The sequence below is a fragment of the Numenius arquata genome, chromosome 16 (genome assembly GCF_964106895.1).
Source record: "Numenius arquata chromosome 16, bNumArq3.hap1.1, whole genome shotgun sequence".
Lineage (NCBI taxonomy): Eukaryota > Metazoa > Chordata > Aves > Charadriiformes > Scolopacidae > Numenius > Numenius arquata.
The window spans coordinates 14761862-14781641 of record NC_133591.1 but is presented as its reverse complement, the minus strand read 5'-3'; the positions used below and the strand labels follow the sequence as shown (position 1 = coordinate 14781641).

At 55.5% G+C, this 19780-nt stretch overlaps 1 protein-coding gene across 1 annotated transcript; it reads left to right on the top strand.

Moving 5' to 3' along the window:
• Positions 1–75: 75 nt before the first annotated feature.
• Positions 76–18070, top strand: ZMAT5 (zinc finger matrin-type 5). Its single transcript, XM_074159703.1, has 6 exons — positions 76–137; positions 4646–4878; positions 6540–6602; positions 6814–6894; positions 13819–13930; positions 17537–18070. The coding sequence occupies exons 2-6, from the start codon at positions 4752–4754 to the stop codon at positions 17664–17666; spliced, it is 513 nt and encodes a 170-aa protein (XP_074015804.1). The 5' UTR covers positions 76–137; positions 4646–4751; the 3' UTR covers positions 17667–18070.
• Positions 18071–19780: the final 1710 nt, after the last annotated feature.

Sequence of the window (19780 nt, the reverse complement as noted above, 5' to 3'; positions counted from 1 at the left end):
GCATGAGCCGCGGGGCGCGCTGGGGGATGTAGGCGCCGCCGGGCATGCTGGGGGATGTAGGCGTCGCCCGCCGCTAGGCATGCTGGGAGATGTAGGCCGCGGACGCCGCGCGGCCTAGGCCCCGGGCCCGGCGGGAGGTGAGTGCGGGCCGGCGGGGGCGGTCGGGCCCGCAGGAGGCGGTCTGAGGGCCTTGGGTCCCTCTCATTCCTTTTAGCGGCGTCCGCTGGGCAAGGCCGGTCGTTGTTTTCCGCTATTTTTTGAGGTGGAATCAGCCGGGTTAGGGCGGGCCGGCGGGCTGGAGCCCTCGTTCCGGCTGCGGCAAAACCTGGCGGGTCTGGGTGAGCCCGTCCCCGGCTGGGAGGTGGGCCCGGCGGCGGCTTGGGGGCCTTGCTGGGGGGCAGGAGATGCGTACTGCCAGGGGTGACACGGGGAGGAAGGAGGGTTTTGCGTTAACGGCCCCTTCTGCTCCCCGCCCTGAGGACGCCGGGGGTTCCCATGGCGTTGGGGCTGGCTGAGGAGGGCTGCGAGCGCCCTCAGCGTGGTCTGAGCAGGAGATGGACATTGTGGCCCCCAACAGCTGGGGACGCTCAGGTGGCTGCTCCAGAGGCCTCGGGAAGAGGTGACGTGGCCCCAGGCGGCATAACTGATGTGGAAACGTGCCCGTGCGCCTTCTCTTCGCGTTTGTTTTTGTGTTTAACCTGTTTTTGTGTTAATCGAGGGCACAGGAGCCCCAGGATGGGTCGGTCGGTGATGGGAAGGAGAGGTGGATTTGGGTTTGGGAAGGGAAGGCAGGCAAGGGGGGTGGGGGAATCTTAACGCTGAAGTCGTCCCACGGCAGGTTTCTTGTTAAACGAGCATCTACATTAAATTTCAGAACAGATCCTCAAGCGGCGTTCGCTCTATAGTTTCATTTGTCTCGGCCGCTCAGGAGGAGCACAGGGTCTGGCTGCGGAGTCATTTATTTTAATTTATTTATGTTTGGTTCCCTGCGTGCATCTACTGTGGAGATCCCTGGGGTTTCTGAGGTAGGGCAAACCTCTGCTTGTGCTGGAAGCCCTTACAGAGCCCGGAAGGTGCCTAACGAATTCCCGTGCATGGTGTTATCCCTTAGGCCGGCCCTTTGAAAACCTCCGTTATTGTTTTTCAAAGTTAACAGCTAGGGATTGTCTCTAAGACGAGTCTCCCCAGTCGCCCATCAACTGCTGCCACTGGGATGGGTTTGTGTAACGCTCAGGTCGGTGGCGATCCCGAATCGAGCTCCCTATTTCTGCTGGGCGTAATGGAAGTCGGAACCTGTCCCTCCGTCGTTGTGAAGGTGCTGGCAGGCTCTGCCGGCGGTTTGCCTGTTCCCGCAGAGATACCAGCACATTTAAATTGGCGTCTGAGTATCATAAGCTCGACGCTTGGATTTAATTAACTTCACATCTGCCTGGGTACCCAAAGTGGCCGAAACGGCCCCGAGCCTGGGCTATAAGAAAGCAGGAAATTGAGGTCAAGGCCCGGCAGCGACTCTCAGGGTTCAGCGTGGAGAAAAGCAGTTACACCCAGACGAAAACAAATCCTGCCATACGCCCGTTTCTGGGTCACCTTCTTCCCTCTGTCCACGGCTCAGGGAAATGGCTGAAAGAACCCCCGGAGAGTCCTAAATAAAATCTGTAGCCGGTAGAGCGCGACGGGGGGTGTTTTTGGCAGCAATTTGAGAAGGGAAAATGTAGGAAGGTGCACGTGAGATCTCGGCTGGGGTTTTACCAAGCACCTCAGCCGGACGAGTGCGACACCCGGGAGGTGTCTTAGAACGTGCCATTTCTTACAAACCGTTGCTCCAAGAGGCTTACAGCGGAGGATTTTATTGTTAATAATTTTAAGCGTGGAGATACAAAGACAAAGCCCTGGGTTTTTGGGTTTGGTTTGTTTTTTTGTTTTTTTTTTGGATTTGTGCAGAAAGACTTTTAAGCTGGTACAAAGCCTGTCTGAAGTCCTTTATGGCTGTCTGCGGGTCCAGGGGTCTGTTCGCCTGAATTCAGTTGCAAATTAGGGTCTAGAAATGTTAAGAGGAAATGGCCGAGATGAAGCAGTTCTTTATAAAGCAGCTACATTTGCTTGATTTCATAATGACTAACGTGGGTTTAATTAGAAAACATCTCTGTTTTCGACTGAATAATGCTCTTTGTTTACTGTTTGAGCCGTTTGGGAGAATGGAAATAGGTTAGCCAGTGTTGCTCGGAAGCAGCTTTTATTCCTGCGTGCTGGTTGAGCGCAAAGCGCTGTGGATTGCTGGTACTGCAGAGAGTTGTCAGAACCCAGCCAAGATAATCCACGCAATCGAATTCTTAAAAAAAAAAAAAGATGGAAAATAAGTCTTCGGTGTAATCTTTGGAGGGGGCGATCTCTGGGAGAATCCAATGCTCCTCTAATTGCTGTTTTTATTCCGTTCATCCCCTGCAATGGGAATTGCCAGGAGAAGTCGGGAGCCGGCACCTCTGGGGTGCGGGATCTGGCTGCCTGAAATCTGGAGGAGCTTTGTAGGGGAAGGAGGGGGAACGAGCTTCTGCAATTATTGCTGTCGGGGTGATGAAAGGAAAAGTTTGAAATACGATTTCAAAGGCTGGCTGCTGCTGGGCTTCTGCAGGCTGAATTCCCATGGAGAGCTGGGGAAACTTGTGTGGGACCGCTGCAGAATCTCATTTGTTTTCCCCGTTCACCGCAGCCGCTTCTGCAGAGACAGAGTGCAGGAGCCAGCAGCTGAAGCAGGGAAGCTTTTATGTTACCAGAAACTTTGGGAGACGATGGCATAAGATGGAGAAAGGGGGATTTTTCAACACTTAGAAGCGGCAGCAGAGCCTGCCAGTGGGCCAGGCGCCGAGGGGAACAGCCTTCTCCCTGGATTCCAGCAGCCCCACCGCAGCGTGGCAAAGCTGGCTGCTTGCAAAACTCTGGAATAACCTAAAAGATTGGAGGGAAATTATGGCTTAGTGTTGATTTAGCAGCACTTGGGTTTGGTTTCTTGGGCTGGAGTGGGACAATTTGAGACCTGAAGCCCTGCATTGCTGAGTTACGCCTCCCAAGCAGGAGCCAGGTCCGATTGTGTTTGCAGGTGAAGGGGTTTGCTGTCACGTCAGGGAGCGATGGCTGGTCAGCACCACCTCCCAACACAGTATTTCGCCTAAAGAACAAGGAAAGGACCTTAAAACAAAGAGATTTCCAGTTCAGTTGGGTCTCTGAACCTTTTCCCCTCAGCGTGAAGGTTCGCGAGCCCGTTCAAAACAAAACGAGATGATCTTTCCATTGAATGCAGCTGGCTGGAGATGGAGGAGAGAGACAACATCTCAGCTTGTGGCGTGAGGCCGGAGAGGTTTCCAAGGAGCTGAAGCAGGGAGTGGGGGAAGGAAGGGCGTTTGGCAGGTGTTGCTTGTGAGGTGCTGGGATGGATGGTTGGCAGGAGGGCTTGGCAGAGCTGCCGTAGCTCAACGTGCTCAGCTCTGAGGGATTGCCCATTGCTGCTGCTTTTCCCGCTGATTCTGAGGAATCGGTAGGGAAGCTGTGATTAATTCTGACCCTGTTTTATTTATAAAATCTTTATTTCTTGCGCTGGTCTCCGTGCCATTTTTTAAACCCATTTGGCTGTCAAGGTGTCAAAAACTGGAGAATTGCTTTTGGAGTTTATCTCCCAATCCATCCATCTTTGGCATTTATCAGGTATCTTGATATTACTCAGGAGAGAACCTGCAGCTCCTGCAGGGTGAACTGCAAGGACAGGCGATGGGGACAGGGCTGCCTGTAACCACAAAGCCCCCCGTGCCCTACCAGGGTCTGAGCTGCTCCAGGCCCAGCAGAGGTGAGAGCACCCAAATTCTGTCCTGTTAATTCTCAGTATTCCACAGTAGAGTCTCCACGCTACAAATACCCGCGGGATAAAGCCCCTCTTCCCTGTGGGAGGAGAAGGACCGGGCATCTCCAGGTTGCTTTCAGTGGCCATGGAGTTGTAGGTTCTTTCTTCCTGCCTGTAAGGCTGTTGTGATCTTAGTTATTGCGAGTGCTGGACTGGGTGAAGCAGACACATCTCGCAGCTGTAGGCTGGGGAGGATGAGGAGGGCAGTCCTTGAAGTACGGGAGTAAATAGGTGGCCAGGTGAACTGAACAAAATGTTGTGTCCTTTAGTAATGCAGCCTCCCGCTTGCAGTGCAGGTGAGATCAGCTTTATTTTCATCTTTGAGGAGCTGTTGAGTTTCTTCGTTACCTTGTAGAGGTGGACACGGGGGAATTTCCTTCCTCTTGCTTGTGGAAGTTGTCTGTGGTTTGAGGTTAAAGTCCCGGTGTAGGGGACCTGTAGCTCCTCCTGTTTGCACACTGGATGGTTTCTGCTGCACCTTCCCGTGGTGCAGGTGGTGGCTGGGAGCCGTTGGCTCTCTGAGGTCTCTGTGTGACCTGAACCCAGCACACTCAGGGAAGGAGAATTCTTTCAGCAGAGACACTGTTCCTTTGGGTAACGGAGGTAAGAAATGCAAATCTGAGCCTGTTCTCCCATGTACATGCAGCAGATGCCGCCTTACCAGTCTCTGATGGACAGGAATATATACTATTGGGTCTCACCTCTTTCTGTGTCTGCCAGCCCTAAATGATTTGAGTTCCTCTCCTTTGGAAGCAGGCGCTGTAAATCTTGGATCCTCCGTCCCCAGGGCGGGCATGGCTGGGCGCCGAGGATCTGTCTGATGGTTCCCAGGCCGCGCTGATGCTGCTCAGCCAGAAGAGAGATGGGGAAAAGATACTTCTGTGACTACTGCGACAGGTCCTTTCAGGACAACCTTCACAACAGGAAGAAACACCTCAACGGAGTGCAGCATCTCAGGGCTAAGAGGCTCTGGTACGACTTATTCCGAGGTGGGTACTACCAACTGTCTGCCATTCCCTTTCTGGGACTGGGGAGGTGATGGATGAAGTGGGAGGGGCGGAGGAATAGATAAAATAAATCAGCACTGATGATTTATATTCAGATTGTCTGTGCCAGTGAATTGCAGACTTGATACTGTTGCTGTGAAGCGATCTCAGAGGCAAAACCCTCATGTGGGAAGAGGAAACCCTCTGGATGTGGGAAGGGGAAACTGTAGACGTCAGCTGGGACTTGAAATGAGGTGGAAGAGGTAGGGAGGTTGTTTCTGAGAATAGGAGTTGCAGATAAAGCTCTCTTGGCATCATGAGCGAGTCTGAGACAGGAGACCCGAGAGAACAAAGGGAGTTACAGTCTCTGAAGGTGAGTTAGGTGCCTTCTGCAAACCAGAGCTGATCTCTGCCGCGCAAGGAGTGAGGAATATGGGTGTTTTTGTGGAGAAAGCGGGCTGGAAGGCAGGCTGTACGCATGCAGTGGGTGAGTGGGTGGGAAGCTGGGAGCAGTTCTCTGCACTGGGCGGAGATGTTGGGTCTTGAGAGTTGCTGTGGGGGAGGCTGAGGATGCGACTGGAGATCCCAGAAGGGTGACGGGGCTGGCTCAGAGGAGGAGGACTAGGTACACCGAGGTTTTGACAGAAGACAAGTTGGAATTCTGGGGCTGGAGGCTGCATCAGGACGTGCTGGAGGAAAGCCCTGTGTCCTCTACCCGTTTAACAGGCCTCTTCTCCCCCAGCTCAGCGCTCTGACCTGGCTTACCGTGCAGTTACGTGTGTCCTAGTGCCAGCCTGAGGAATATGGTGGGAATGTGTGTCCAGGGTCTGAGAGAGGGAGCAGGACTGTGTGTTTGGCAGTGGCAAAGACTTAGTTTGGGTTAAACCGATTGTGAAATGACTGCCTATGTGTTCCTCGGCTTCTTTCTGGTTCCTCAGGATCAGGAGCTGCAGACGGTGTCTGTCTCCTGGCTAGCAAGGTGAGGGGTACCCTGCGGAGCTCTGGGGGGCTCTGCTGGCTGCTTAACTGTAGGTGGAAGCTGGAAAGGCTCTCAAGTGTGGAGAACCAACAGCCCAGTTGTAGCTGGGGCAGTGATGGTGAGGCAGATTGCCTAGAGCTTTTCTTCTCTCCAGTCTCACCCTTGATTTCCTGATAAAATTCCTCGTCCTGATTCATCTCCTCTTGTCTCCAGACTCTGTGGCCTGTGCAAGTTCTTCTACGATCTCTGGGAGCTGCTGTGTTTTTGGGGCTCACCATCCCCAGGACATCTCTGGGAGGTGAAGGACCATTTCAGTGGTGTCCACTGGAGACTCGGCACAGGGTTCTGTGAGGTCTCGCACAGAGCTTTGCCGAGAGCTCTGTGAGTCTGCCTGGTCTTTCTCCGCTGCACAGAACTGCTGCAGAACCCTTGCTTTTCCGTCATGCTTCTTTTCCCTGACTGGCGTGGGGAAAAAGCATGAAGCAGAAAGCAAAGAAGGTGATATTTATAAGCCAGTGAGAAGCTGAAGCCAGGGGTGCAGACAGGGCCTGTTATCCGTCAGTTTGTCTGTGGCTTAAGTTCCTGGTTGTCATGGAAAACACCAGAGAGCTGACCCGTTTGGGACCATGGTACAATGGGGTATTGCTGTGCAAGAGACCTGTACCCTGTCTTTTGTCTCCCCTAGATGCTGCTGCTATCCTGCAAGAGGAGCAAACCAAGAAACCTTGTCGGAAGTTTCTGCAAACAGGTGAGTTCTTCTGAGGCAGAAATAACTGCCTGAGCTCCAGCAGCTCCTTCATGAGCCAGCCCAAGGCTGTTCTGGAGAGCCCTGGTGTGTGTCTTTGTCTTGGAGGGGGTGAAGGGCTTGGGGCTTTGTGCCCGGCATGTGGGTGTAGTAGATCTTGTGTTTGCATGCAAGAGTGTGCGGCTCTCATGGAGCTCCGTGGCTTTTGTTCCAGGGCAGTGTGATTTTGGGTCCAACTGCAGATTTTCCCACATGACAGAGCAGGACCTGGAGAAGCTGAGTGCCCAGGTTCAAGGTGAGACATACAATCATAGAATGGTTTGGGTTGGAAGGGACTTCAAAGACCATTTAAGACCATGTCCCTGCCCTGGGTAGGGACACCTCCCACCACACCAGGTTGCTCCAAGCCCCCTCCAACCTGGCCTTGAACCCCTCCAGGGATGGGGCAGCCACAGCTTCTCGGGGCAACCTGGGCCAGGCTCTCACCACCCTCACAGCAAAGAAGTTCTTCCCCACATCTCATCTCCATCTCCCCTCTTTCTGTGTCAAACCCTTCCCCCTCCTCCTATGGCTCCCCTCCCTGATCCAGAGTCCCTCCCCAGCTTTCCTGGAGCCCCTTGAGGGCCTGGAAGGGGCTCCAAGGTCTCCCCGGAGCCTTCTCTTCTCCAGGCTGAACCCCCCCAACTCTCTCAGCCTGTCCTCACAGCAGAGGGGCTCCAGCCCTCCCAGCATCTCTGTGGCCTCCTCTGGCCCCTCTCCAACAGCTCCATGTCCTTCTGCTGTTGGTGGCCCCAGAGCTGAAGGCAGCACTGGGGGAAGGGGTGTCTCCCCAGAGCGGAGCAGAGGGGCAGAATCCCCCCCTCGCCCTGCTGGCCACACGAACAAGAAAGTGTCCAGGGGTCTGTGAGGAGGGGGAGTTGCTGCAAGGAGTGTGGGCTGCAAAGAGGAGTGTGAGGGGTTGTGCAGCAGGAGCCTGTGATCCCACGCTGCCCGTATGCGGTGAGCCGAGCGTGGATTCCTCCCACCTGCCTCTCCGTGCGACATGAGCCTGTAGCGCGGCTGTAAGTGCTGCAGTTTTTCATATGCTTTCTGCTCAATCTGCTGGCAGAGACACAAACGGAGAGTTGAGCAATGCTGTTGCTACTTAGCAGCGGGCATCTGAAGCAGAGAGTGGGCTTTCTGAGCCCTCCGGGTTTTGTTCAGTCGGGGAATAAAAGCTGTCAGCAGCAGAGGGCACTGGTACATCACTTCCCCTTAGATTTATGGATTTGATTTCCCCCCACCTCTCTGCTCTTACCTGAGAGCTGCTGCTTCCAATCCTGGGAAGAGCCAGCCTGCTCTCGGTTGGGTTGTCCTGGGGTCTTGAATCCAGAAATGGCCTCTGCTCACGTGCCTTTGGGTGGAACTGGAGTTTGGGCAGAGGGTGAATGGCAGCTGCTCCCCCGCTGTGAGTCTCTGGAGCACTTTGGAACTTTCTCATTCTGGTGGAGCCACCTCCTTGCCCTAAAAGGGGTGGCAGCTCTATTTTCTCTCTAGGGTTCATTGCTGTGGTGGTTAGAGACAATGTGAGGGAGGTGTTGGTGAGAACTTATGGAGCAGTTGAGGTCTCCACTGGAGATGGTTTAGTCCCAACCCTACCTTGCTCAAAGCAGGGTAAACCAGAGCAGGCTGCTCAGGACCACATCCAGTTGTGTTTTGAGCATCTTCAAGGGTGGAATCTCTACTTAATCTCTGTGGGCAACCTGTCCCGGTGTTTGACCACCGTTTGCAATAAAAATGTTTGGGTTTTTTTAATATTTAAATGGAAATTCTTGTATTTGGGTTTGTGTCTATTGTCTCTTGCTTTTGCTGGGCTCCCTCCAGTATGCCCCTGTCTCTGTGGTACTGGGGAGCCCAGTACCTGCTGGGCACAGGACCCAGAGACAGCCTCATCAGTGCGGAGCAGAGGAAGGATCACGTCCTCGACCTGCTCTTCCTAACGCAGCCCAACTTCTGAGCAGATCTGGTGCCCACACTGCTTGCTGGAGCCAACTCTTGTTTTGCCAATAGTCTGGCAAAAACAGCCTTAAGTGTTGAAAGTGCGTGTGTGTAGGTGCATGCATAAGTGTGAGATTCGGGGCGTGCATGGGGTAGAGCCTCTCCTGGCCTTCAGAGGGCTGGGATTTGGCGCGGCAGAGCTCTGGTGAACCCGGGGGAGCGGGAGGAAGGTGTTACAGAGCTATTCCAGTCCTCGCCGTTGCTGAGTCAGTCTGCCAGTCCCCGCGGCGACTCCGTGAATCAATCGCTGAACAACGCCGGCAAGTCAATAAAACCCAGCTCCTCGGGCTGCGCGGGAGACGGAGTGCTCCCGGGAGCTGGCACTCGCTCTCCCCGTCCCCTCTGCCAGCCCACAGCCTCTCCCCGACCCTTCTCTGCTGCTCTGGGGTTTAATTCGGGGCTCCCGAGAGGTGGCAAGAGGATGTCAGCCTATTTGCAGGAACCTGTAGTGTTTCCAGTCAGTGGAGGCCGTTTATTGCAGGGGAAGTGAAAGCTCTTTGGAGCAGAGCGGAGCTGCAGGGAAGGGCTGGCAAGCACTGGGGCAGGTTTCATTGCCAATTACACTTGTTATTGAATATTGACTTCTGTCAAATGGGTCAGTTGTAAGCGGAGAATTGGCTAGTGAGAGAGCTGATTCCTGGGGGATTACTTGGAAACCTTGCATTTGTATTACCGAGTCAAACATTTAATTAAACAATTAGAGTTTGTGGAGCGATTGCCGGGGACAGCAGGCTGCCTTGTCCTTGGCTGTGCGGCTCTAACACAAATGGCTGGTTGTAGCATTAGATCCTGCTCACCTCTCTCCTGGTGTTGCTCCGTGGGAATCCCCTGTGAGCCGAGAGAGCAGGCTGAGCCTCGCACAGACCTCAAAATCTCATCACAGGATCTTGGAGGGATTTGGTGGAGGGAAGGGCTCAGCAGGACTTGGTGGAGAAGAGGTGGAGTCCATCACGCTGTAGACTGGATGGAAGGAACAGCTACAAAAGCCAAGCCGCCGTTTGGTGTGTCGTGGGGACGTTCCACCGCTCCTCAGGCTGCTGAAGCATCCGTATCTCCGATGTGAGGCTTAGGGCAGTTTAAGGTGGGATAGTGTGATGGCAGGTTGGGCTGCAGGTTGCGTTAATCACACAGGAGACTTGATCCTTGTAGCACGTCTGTCCGGCACCTCCATCAGTAATTAGCACCTAGTGACCTCGGAGACTTCCCATCTGAACCTGCAGCATCAGGGAGATTTTTTCGGGCTTGCAGCCTGGGGTGGTCAGGGATTGGAGGTGAGAACTGGAGGCTCCACAGCGCTCTCACCGTTTTCTGCAGAGCCTTGTGTGACCGAGCTGGAGACGGCCACGCTCTGCCTCTGGTGGGACAAACGTGGATGGTCTCTTGGTAGCTCTACGGTGCTGCTTCGCTCCGCTTTCCTCAGCTCGGGTGTGAGCGTGTAGAACCCGAGGAGCTTTGGGCTGTGTGGAACCCGTGTCTCCCCCTGTCCGGGGGCAGATGCTTCAGAAAAAGGTGCAAAGAAATCCTGGAGTGAAGTGGTGTAGCCCACTAACCCCGTTCTCGGGGGTGGCCTTGCATCCTAAACCACAGCAAAACCCTTTCCGCCTTGTTTTTTTAACGCTGCTAAACCCTGATGGCACTTCTTTGTCACGGAAATATTGAACCCTGTGAAGTGTTTGGTGTGTTGGTAGTTCCGTGTCAGTGAGCTCTCCTTCCTAATGATGCATTTTCATTACAGTCAGAGGAAACGTTATATTATTCTTCACATTTGGCCTTTTCAATGCAGGGAATTCACCCTGTTGTTTGTGTTAGTCTTGCGGGTTAAGGAGCGCCGTTTCTGGACGATTCGCTCTTCCGTAACAGCTCAGAGCCTGGCCTAGTTTGGCTTCAGCATCTCTACACCCCGTAGGACGTGCTCATCAAGAAGCAACAGTTTCCACCTTCAGCAGGGCGGGAGGCATATTCCCAGCTGTTACCGCATCAAAGCATTAGCCTTCTGCATCTGCTGCATCATTCATCAGCCAGACACTTCCAGGCTGTCATTTTAAGTACGGTCGTGTCAGGAAAAGTCACTGTCAAATTGCCGTCTTCTTGCTGGAAGTTATTGGCTCCCCGCTAATCTGCGTCACTTCTGCTAGTGGTATTGACACCAGCCGGCCTCTTTGGTGAGCTCCAGCCAGCCGGAGCTGCGAGGGGAGAGTCCGGGTGAGTGTTTGCAATATATTGATTGAAGGAATATGAGCGTCCCTGCTGGGGGTGGCTGCAGTCCGACCAGTTTAACTTAGGGATGAGGAGGAGAAGGAGCCGCTCTCACAGTCGGCTGCCGCTTCTTGGCTGCAGGGTGGTAACTTCTTCAGCTGCTCGTGTTGCAGGGCCTCATCAACCTCATCTCCCAGCTGCTGTTCCCGTGTTCTGGAGGAGTCCAGGCTGCCACATCTTCCTGCCCGGGGAGGGAGATGAAGGATTTCACGTGGATCTCTTTGCTGGGTGACCTGCTCGGTGCTGGTGGTTACATCTCGCTTACGGTGGCACCTCGTTCAGGAGGAAAACTCATGCTAGAAGTTGCCTGGGGAGAGAAGATAAATCTGGACTCCCACTCTGGCATCATTAGAGAGGCACTTCATGACTACAGCCACTCTTAATTGGCTGTAATTAGACTTTGAAGCAAACACCCCAGTGAGGAGGAGGGGGGAAGCACCTTCACACCCCTCTTGCTGCTGCCATCTGGCTGGCTGTGCCATCACGTATGGGGAGGAAGGGCTGGTAATCGTGTGTGAGGTACATCTTGGAATACCTGGTGACATTCAGGGGGTTTTTCCAGTCTCATGGTGGTCCCCGGATGGGACGTGTGTGCTTTAGAGGAAGAAGAGTCAAAAAATGTGCCTTTTTGATGGGTGTGTGTCAGGGTGGGCAGAGCCAGGCGGTTGCCCGTACCTGCTGCCTTGTTTCTCAGCCCGAGGGCTGGAGCGCTTTGGAGCAGTAACTCCTGGAGCTGCGTGAAGAGGGAGCCAGCTGGATGTCTTTCCAATCTGGACACCTGGGGCCTCATTTAGGCCAGCGTGAATCTGGAGTTGTTCCACCACAGCCGGTGAGCTTTTCTGGAGGAGACAGTTGAGGCTGCTCGACTCCCTGGGCTCCCACCGGTTCCTGGTGTGACACATCAGGGCAGTGGTCCGGGGGCTCCCTGCTCTAAACAGAGAGGCTTTGGCAGTTTTTGGTCTGCGCTGTGCTGGGGGCTTGGAGTGGGATCAAAAGGAAATTTTGGTGGGAGGTAGAGGTGGGAGAGGTTTCTCTCTGGGATTTTTCTTCCCTTCTTCATCAAAGCCTCTCTGCTTGTCCCCGTGCTGAGGTGGGATGTGCTCAGGTGCTCACTGGAGATGGAGAAACTTGGAACAAAGGGAAATAAAGTGGCTGTGGCCAACACTGCCGGAGAAGTCTCATTTGGGAGCTGAATTTGGATATCCTGAGTCTGAGCAGTGCCCAGCTCACCAGGCTGAGCTTCTTGCCCCCCCAGGCTGTTGGGTTGTCCCCAGATGGCTCCGCTGGGGCTTTGCTCCTTGGGAGCGACTATCGGAGACGTGAACAGTCCCGTCTCCGACCGTATCCTTATCGCCAGGCTGCAGAGCAGCACCTCGACATCAGGACCACAGCAGGCTGTCTTTGTGGTGGCAGCGAGTACATCGTCACCCCTCCCAGCAGCAGCAGATGAAAAGGCTGGATGACAAATTATCCATCTCCGGCTGCTCATTGTGTAGCACATTTCTGCCATCCTTATTAATATTCAACAGGCAGATGAATAATTGGTTGCCACCACTAGGATGAAGTGATCCTTCACTCTGCCCAAGCAATATTAATTTCACACCCTGTCTGGAAACGTATAATATTTTCCTTAAACGTGTGACATATGGTGGGAAGGTGTGGAGCAGGCTCCTGGGGGGCACGGCTGCAGGTGGCTCCCGCCGGGGTGGCGGCTTGATCTCTAAATGGGATCAGGATTCCCCCAGAGCCCTTGTTCCCGGAGAGTTAGATGAAGGGGGGCAAAGAGGACTGACACACAGCTGCCCCAGCTTCCTTTTTGTTATTAACAGTGTTTGGTTTTCCAGTGTCACGTTCCCTTTTCTGTGAGGTGGGAACTTTCCACTGGGCTGAAGATCTAATAGCTCTGAGCATCTCCTGAGCCTGACGTGTCATCAGGAGCATGACTGTGTCAAGGACTCGTGCGAGACCCTGTTCTCCGCTAGCGTCCCTTCCTGCTTTGTCACTGCTGCCGAGGGGGGAGCAGGGAGCTCTGCTAACTGGGCAGATGAGGATTTCTGCCCACTGGGAGGGACTGGTGAGTGCTGGGCTGCCCCGCTGGCTCTGTGCCCTTCTGCCTGGAGAGGACAGTGTTGCAGGATGGGACGCATCTGCCCCACGCACCCCACCCTGGAGTGATGGAGGGGTTGAAAGCTTGAAAGGACCCCAGGCTGCCCTGCCACTTGGTAGACAGCAGAGGTTTCCTACTGGTTTCCTTGCTCGTTCCTAACTCACAGGAGAAAATGCAGGAACTTGTTCCCCTCCCTCCCTCCCTCGGCCGTGGTCTGCTCTGGTTCTGCACCTCGGCTGAGCAGGGCTGGGTGACAGCCGCCCGCCCCGTCTCCGCAAGGGCTCGGGATGCATCAACGCAGCCTGTGCCTTAAGCAGAGCTGACAGCGTCTCTGAACTCCCCTCCCCTGGTTGTAGGCACGCTCTCAACCTTTCCCACTCTCGCGGCCTGCCAAGTCCGCATCGATCCGGACAGACGTCCCTGTCACTCCCACCAGAGTGGGCAGAGGTGGCAAAGTCCCTCCTGCCAGTTGGAGGGACACGTCTTTGGAAACGGCTCAGGGCTCAGGGCCAGCAGAGGCTGTTTCAGGCGAGGATGTGGACGATCTACCCCGGGGGGAGATGTCAGACTGGTGTGACTCGCCCTGCTCGCTGGCTTGGGTCTTGTTCCCGGCTCTGTCTGGCTGGAGCTGTCACCGGTGAGGAGGCCAAGCATCAGATGGCGGGTGGACAGTGGAGGAGAAGGAGGAGGGGCTGCCACAGGCATATTGCAAACTCTCCACCATAAGAAACTACGCGGGGTAATGAGCGGTGGGTTTAATGGAGTGAAAGGACTGCAGCGTGAGCATCTGATAGCCCTCTCCCTCTCTCTCTCAACCAGGGGAGCAGAGATCAAAGGAGCTGCGGCAGGAGGGAGCAGATGTCCCACCTGGTGCCATCGAGGACTGGCTGGAGAAGAGAGCAAAGAGACTGAGCGCGGCTCAGAGCAACAGGTACGGGTGGCCAGGGGGCAACCGTGTGAGGGCTGGCTGCTGCTTCTGGCCCACACGGTGCCGAGGAGGGGTCCCACGAGGAGGAATGTGAGTGGGACAGGAGAAGGCACAGGTGATCAGAGGTCCCCACTCGATGGAAACCTCTGAGCTGTCATTTAACACTCAGTGACACCGGCACTGTGTGTCTGCTGATGGCACACGCTACAGACACACGTATGGATCCAGTCTTGCACGCCCACATCAGAGATGCATGGACGTGTCTCCCCGAGTGCAGGAGGAACAAGCCAGGCCCTGCTGCCTGCAGCTGCTTCCCCGAGGTTCTTCTGCGCTCTCTGCAGAGCGCACAGACGTGCCTGGAAGGACAGTGACACCGCAATGCTGAGTTATTCATGCCTGGAGTTCAGCGGCAGGAGCCCGGTCTCATCTGTTGACAGCTTCCCCATCCTCTGCCTGTCCTGTCTGCACCGCTCTGCCTGTCCCTGCCAGTGAGAGGGTGGAATTAGCTCCTCCTCGCAGCATTCATTCGGATTCGGATGCCTACCGGTGCCTGCTGTTTCCTTGCTCACCTGACTGTGCCGCAGGCTTAATTGGATGACATTTGGGCAGGTGCCAAATCTCTCTTTTGTTCTTATTCTGTTTGCTCCTGTCCTCTCTCTGTTTGGTCTGGGCAGGATCTTCCTTCTGGTGCTTGTCTGGGCTTGTTGCTGTCTGTTCGCTCCATCCATCACCTTGGTTGCTCTTAGCCCTGCAGTGGTCCTCGCTGACAGCCATAATCTTCCTACCCCGCCCCGTACACTTCGCTTACCCCATTTTGCTTGTCCTGCCCATGAATCCCTTCATCTCAGGGTAGATTGTCTCTTACAGAAGACAGCCATCGCTGTACCCAGAGGAATTTCCAGACCTTCATAACTATTTGGTCCCTGCTGCCTCCAAAGATGCACCAGACCTGGGATTTGTAGGGTTCTTGCGTCCTACCCAGCCTCTCTGCCTCTGCCGGCCCAGAAACCATCTACTACTGGAACTAAACACCAACCATTCGAAGCTTCTCTTCCTCTCTCTGGCCTCGCCGATGCCTGTCCTTGTCATTTCTCTTCTCCCTTTGTGCTCTCCAGCCCCAGCCTTGCCCTTCTGAGCAACGGTGTGTTTTGCTCTGTCTGCCAGAGAAGTTATTTTGCATCGCCAGGGAAGAGGGGTTGGTTTAGGCAGGTCCCTGCGCTCCTGGTGCCTGGGGAGTCTGTGTTCCTCCTGAAAATGCTTTTAAGGAAAAGGAGCTCCCTCTCCCTCCTGCGGTCCTCAAGGTCCCTGAAATGTGGCAGAGTCTCCTGCAGTGTCTAACACTGCTTTGGGGAATTTGTGGGTTTGGATTTTAACCTGCCCAGAGGCTGCTTTGCCTGGCTGGTAATGTCAGTAAAGGCCATTAGTCTGCACAAAACAGTAGAGAAAATGCTCTCAAGAGCAGTCGGCTCCAAAAGGAGATGCTGGCGACACACCTCCATCTCTGCTCTGAGTAGGAAGGATTCAGGCTGGGATGGAAAAGGTCCTTGGAAGCGTGGTGCTGCCGAAGCATAGTGGGAGGATGTTGAGCCCCGGCCTGTGAGTGTAGCTGAGTTTCTCTCCCTGCCTTAACGGGGGCTTTCTCGCAGGATACCTGGCAGATACTTCAGCAGGATACCTGGCAGGCAGTCACAGGTGGAACTACTGGTCTCCAAGTACACCACAGTGCAAAGAAAACACCGTGCTGGACTAGAAGTTGCCGTGTGGCCAGGTACTGCCTGGGCTGAAGGGTAGCCCTTTCTTAAAGGCAATAACTTGAGCACCATTTGTGACCATCACCTGAATTAGCCCCGTGGATGGAGAGCTGCCACCCTGCCTCCCGCCTGTCGTCCACGCAGCCGCTCTCCCAGCGTGGCCGGGCTCGAGGGGACAATCTTCCTTTGGAAACCTCCACCTGATGCGTATTTTCAAAGTCAGGCTGTGTCGTTGCTTTCTGGAGAGCTGGGGTGGAGTTGGATGGAGTTCGTGTACTTCTTCTGACCGTGGAGCTCTGCCAGGGTGTGATTGATTTTTAAGCTGAATTCCAAAGGAAACGGAGCATGTCGGCGCATGTGCGTGTGTGCTTCTGCCATAACTGTGGAGTCCAGTTATTTTTTCCATCAGAAAGGGGTCTGAGGCCTCAAAGATACTGAGATACTACAGGTTTCATGCACATGGAAGTGGGTAGAGGAGAGGGATCCCATTAATGCTTTCAGAAAAGAAATATTCTTGACCCTTGCTAGAATCCCCAGGGACAGCCATTCGGAACTCTCCAGCTGTAGGTAAACTTTTGATGGCGCTTGTATCTTATGAGACCCCAGGGAATTGAGTACCCAGACAGCATCCTCCTTATTGATTAGTTCTGCTGCTCGCAGAACAGCTCATTAGTTGATAGCTGGGCTGTTCCCCGCCCCGCTGCCGCTGCGGGGGCTCCTGCCTGCATGAGCCTGGCCGTAACAAAAGCTGTTCCTGCCCGAGAAGGGCTCGGTGCGTGTCCTGTAGGTCTTGTCTCATCCTTGGCTCTGGAGAATCCCCATCAAGGGGAGAAGCATTAGGCCAAATGACTTTGCTCTGTGCTGGTTGCCTGGAAAACGCCGCACTCGACTTCTTGTAGCTGGCTTTGGGCCACCTCGTCAGCCCCGCGGGGAGAGGGGGGTGCTGCTCCTCGGGAGCATTATGTAAAGGAGTTTGATTAGATTTCTTCTGGCACAACAATTAAAAAGATTCATCAGGATCGGAGGTAGAGGCCTGAGAAGCTGGAAGGCTGCTGTCAGGGCTGGTGCTAAAGAACAAATGAGTTTCCCTGCACTCAGGAATTAATGGAAAAGGTGCGTTTCCCATGAATTTAAACCTTCCCCGGCCAAGCGCTTTCTTCAGCTGGAGAGAAGGGAGCGATGGCTTCTTGCTTTTGTCCTTCTTCGGTCAGGTGTGGTGTTTGCAGCGGCCCCGACTGGTGAACTTGAGGGAGAGAGACAGGAGAAAAAGTGTTTCTCGGGCTGTGAGCTGGAGGAGGAAGCCTGTTCCCTCGGCTGAAGGGTGCTTCTGTGAAAACGCCCTGGCGTTTTGGCAGTGTCTCCGTTTCCGAGGGGTCCTTGTCCTTTGGGAAGCGCACAGCTGGCCTGGGCTTGGGGCTGCTGGGAAAGAAACAGCTGCTGATTTCCTTCCTTCTTCTCAAAACTCAGCTGTGGTGAGAGCCGAGAGCAGCTGGGGATGGGAAGGGAGGAGACCAGTGCTCCCAGCACGAGGCCTTTCCTCCCAGCAGCTGTGCCTGGGCTGGCTCTCGGGGGGGCTGGCCTTGCTCTCCCCCTGCAGAGACCCCCTTACGTGATTGTTCCCACCTTGTTTTTCAGTAGCGTGTACTACGTTAGCAAACCCCAACCGCTTGAATGGGCCGGGGGGTGGTTACACGGTGGCTTTGGGGGCGGGGGGGTGAATATACCCTGCTTATACCACACACCCCCTCTGCTGGCCCCCTCCTCCTTTGGGGGCTTGCGGAGGGGTCGCGGGACCTTGCTATCAAACTGAGATGGCCCCATCTTACCTCTGCCCCTCTCCATCTCCTCGCCTCCCCAGTGCTCTGCCTGAGAAACCAGCGCCTTTCCAGTACCCGCCGGGCTGGCCGCCAGTTCAGGATCTACCCCCATCCCTGCAGGCCCCCCCACCGGGAGGCTGGCCGGTCCCCCCCAACCTGCAGTGGGGCTGAGGCACAGGGACACCTGCAGGGGCTGTGCTGGAGATGGACTTCTTCCTCGCCTGCTCTGGGAAAGGGACGGAATTATTTATATACACTTTTATATCAATAAAAGCCCCCCCCCCCCCCGCCCCAGCCCGTTGCAGCCTGCGTGTGTGGTGTTATTTCTCGCCTGGCAGCCTGCCGTGGGCTGAGCCGCTCGGGCGGTTGTCTCGCTGCCACTGGGACTGGGGTCTGCTGTCACCTGGAGCTGACAGCCCCCCTTTCCCCTGGCAGCATCCGTCCCCTCGGACCCCCGCTGTTCGTGCTGTCCCCACTCTCAGTCCGGATCCGCAGCCGGGCTCTACGCGTCTGATTTAGTCCGGGGAAGGAAGCTGTAACCAGGCTTTTAAAATTGATATTTAATATTTCCTACCATGTTTATGACTTTACCTTTGCTTCCGTTAAATTCAGTGTGTAAAACTGCTTCAGTTCAGGTGCTGCAGCTCCTAATGAAGAGCTTGGGGAGCCCCCTTAATCCCTCTGCTCCTGCTCCCGCTGCGCTGAAGGTGAAAGGCAAGGAGGAAAAAATATCCCAAGGTTTCTCCTTCTCCAGGAAACTAACTAAACAGTGAGTGCCAGCGGGGAAAACCTGGGTCGCTCCCTGCTCTGGGGGGGCTTGAGCTGGGAAGGGGTGAGGAGGGACTTGAGGCCCTTCTGCTTGCTGGGAGCCTGGGGCCTCCAGCTTCCCTTTACTGGTCTGGAAGGGCTGACCTGGAGAAGACTATAGGGGTGCTTTCAGAGCGCAGCTTTGGTACGGCCAAGCCCAGCCGCGTGGTAGCCACAGTGAGTTTTATGGCATCAGCTCTTCTCACCGGAAAAGGGAGGCATGAACCCCTTTCCTGGTGGGAAGCCCTGGCTCAGCTTCCTCGGGAGGGCGGGTAGGTGGCCGGCGTCACTGCGGAGCCGCCGATGGATCCCGGCCAGCAGCGTCCAGGGCGAGCGTCTCTCCGGCAGCCGCTCTGCCGGGGCGGCTGCACCCCCTGCCAGTGCATTTCAGGTTTGGCCAGTGCACTTCAGGTTTGGCCGCGCGCGGCGGCGGTAGCTCCAGATTCATGAAGAGCACGGGCAGGAGCCAGCTGCCTGTGGCCAAATCCCGCCTGGATCAGGGCAGAACTCGGCTGCCCAGGAGCTTCCACCTCGGGGTGTACGGGCAGACGGACACCGGGAGCCGTCACCCGTCCTGGGGCTGGATGTGACCCCAGCGGGGAAACCGGTCTTGGTCGGAAGCTGCTGCAGCTTTAATCCAAACTAAAGGGGGGTTTTATCCTGCCCCGGTGTGACGTGCCCTGCCGAGCCCTCCGCTTGCCCGGGGCTGGGCATCAGCCCCGTGTCCCATCCTCGCCTCCCCCTGCAGGAGCCAGCTTGTGTGGGCAAACGAGCACTGGTATGGCACCTGTCTGGGGACAAATTGATGTCCCCTGGAGGAAGGGGACCCCTGCCCTGAATGTGGAGGTTGTGCAGCTGCAGGAGGCCAAATAGGGGAAAAAACACCCCCCGAAGAGGCTCTGGGATGCTCTGGAGCAGGGGACGAGCTGCCAGCTCCGCTCTCGGCCACCCGCGGGAGCAGCTTTGGCCGCTCCCTCCGTCCCGCTCTATGCGTGTCCCCGTCACGGTGTGGGGACAGAGCCCCGGGCAGTCGGGGGCTGCTGCGGGGGGGCTCAGCCCATCGCCCCCACCGCTCTGCTGGCTTCAAAGGTGACAAATGGCTTCAGTGCGAGTGAGTCGTGGCAGTGGCAGCGTGTGGCACCCTCCTGACGATGCCACGGCCGCCGCCAGCAGAGGAAATCGAAGAACGACCGCTCCCGACGTTTTGAGGACGGTGGCGAAGCCTGTGCCGGCTGTTTCGCCCTCAAAATACTTCACAGTTCCTCGCCCGTGTTTGGGGACCCCCTTCCATCAGCCCCCACATCCCCTCCCTGCTCCGGGTGCTCCGCTCCCGGTGTGGTTTTGGGTCCCAACACCCACAAGTTTCACGGCTCCCAAACTGCTCCCCGGATCCGGCTTAAATCTGGTGGATAAACAGGTCTCTGCCCAGGCAGCTCCCCGGGCGAGCGGCAAAACCCAGCGGTAAATTAAAATTACAG

Excerpts from the sequence above, each read along its gene's own strand:
- ZMAT5 (XM_074159703.1), top strand. The coding sequence starts at position 4,752 with ATGGGGAAAAGATACTTCTGTGACTACTGCGACAGGTCCTTTCAGGAC. Across the intron at positions 6,603-6,813 it reads TCGGAAGTTTCTGCAAACAG|GGCAGTGTGATTTTGGGTCC; the intron begins GTGAGTTCTTCT and ends CTTTTGTTCCAG. Across the intron at positions 6,895-13,818 it reads GCTGAGTGCCCAGGTTCAAG|GGGAGCAGAGATCAAAGGAG; the intron begins GTGAGACATACA and ends TCTCTCAACCAG.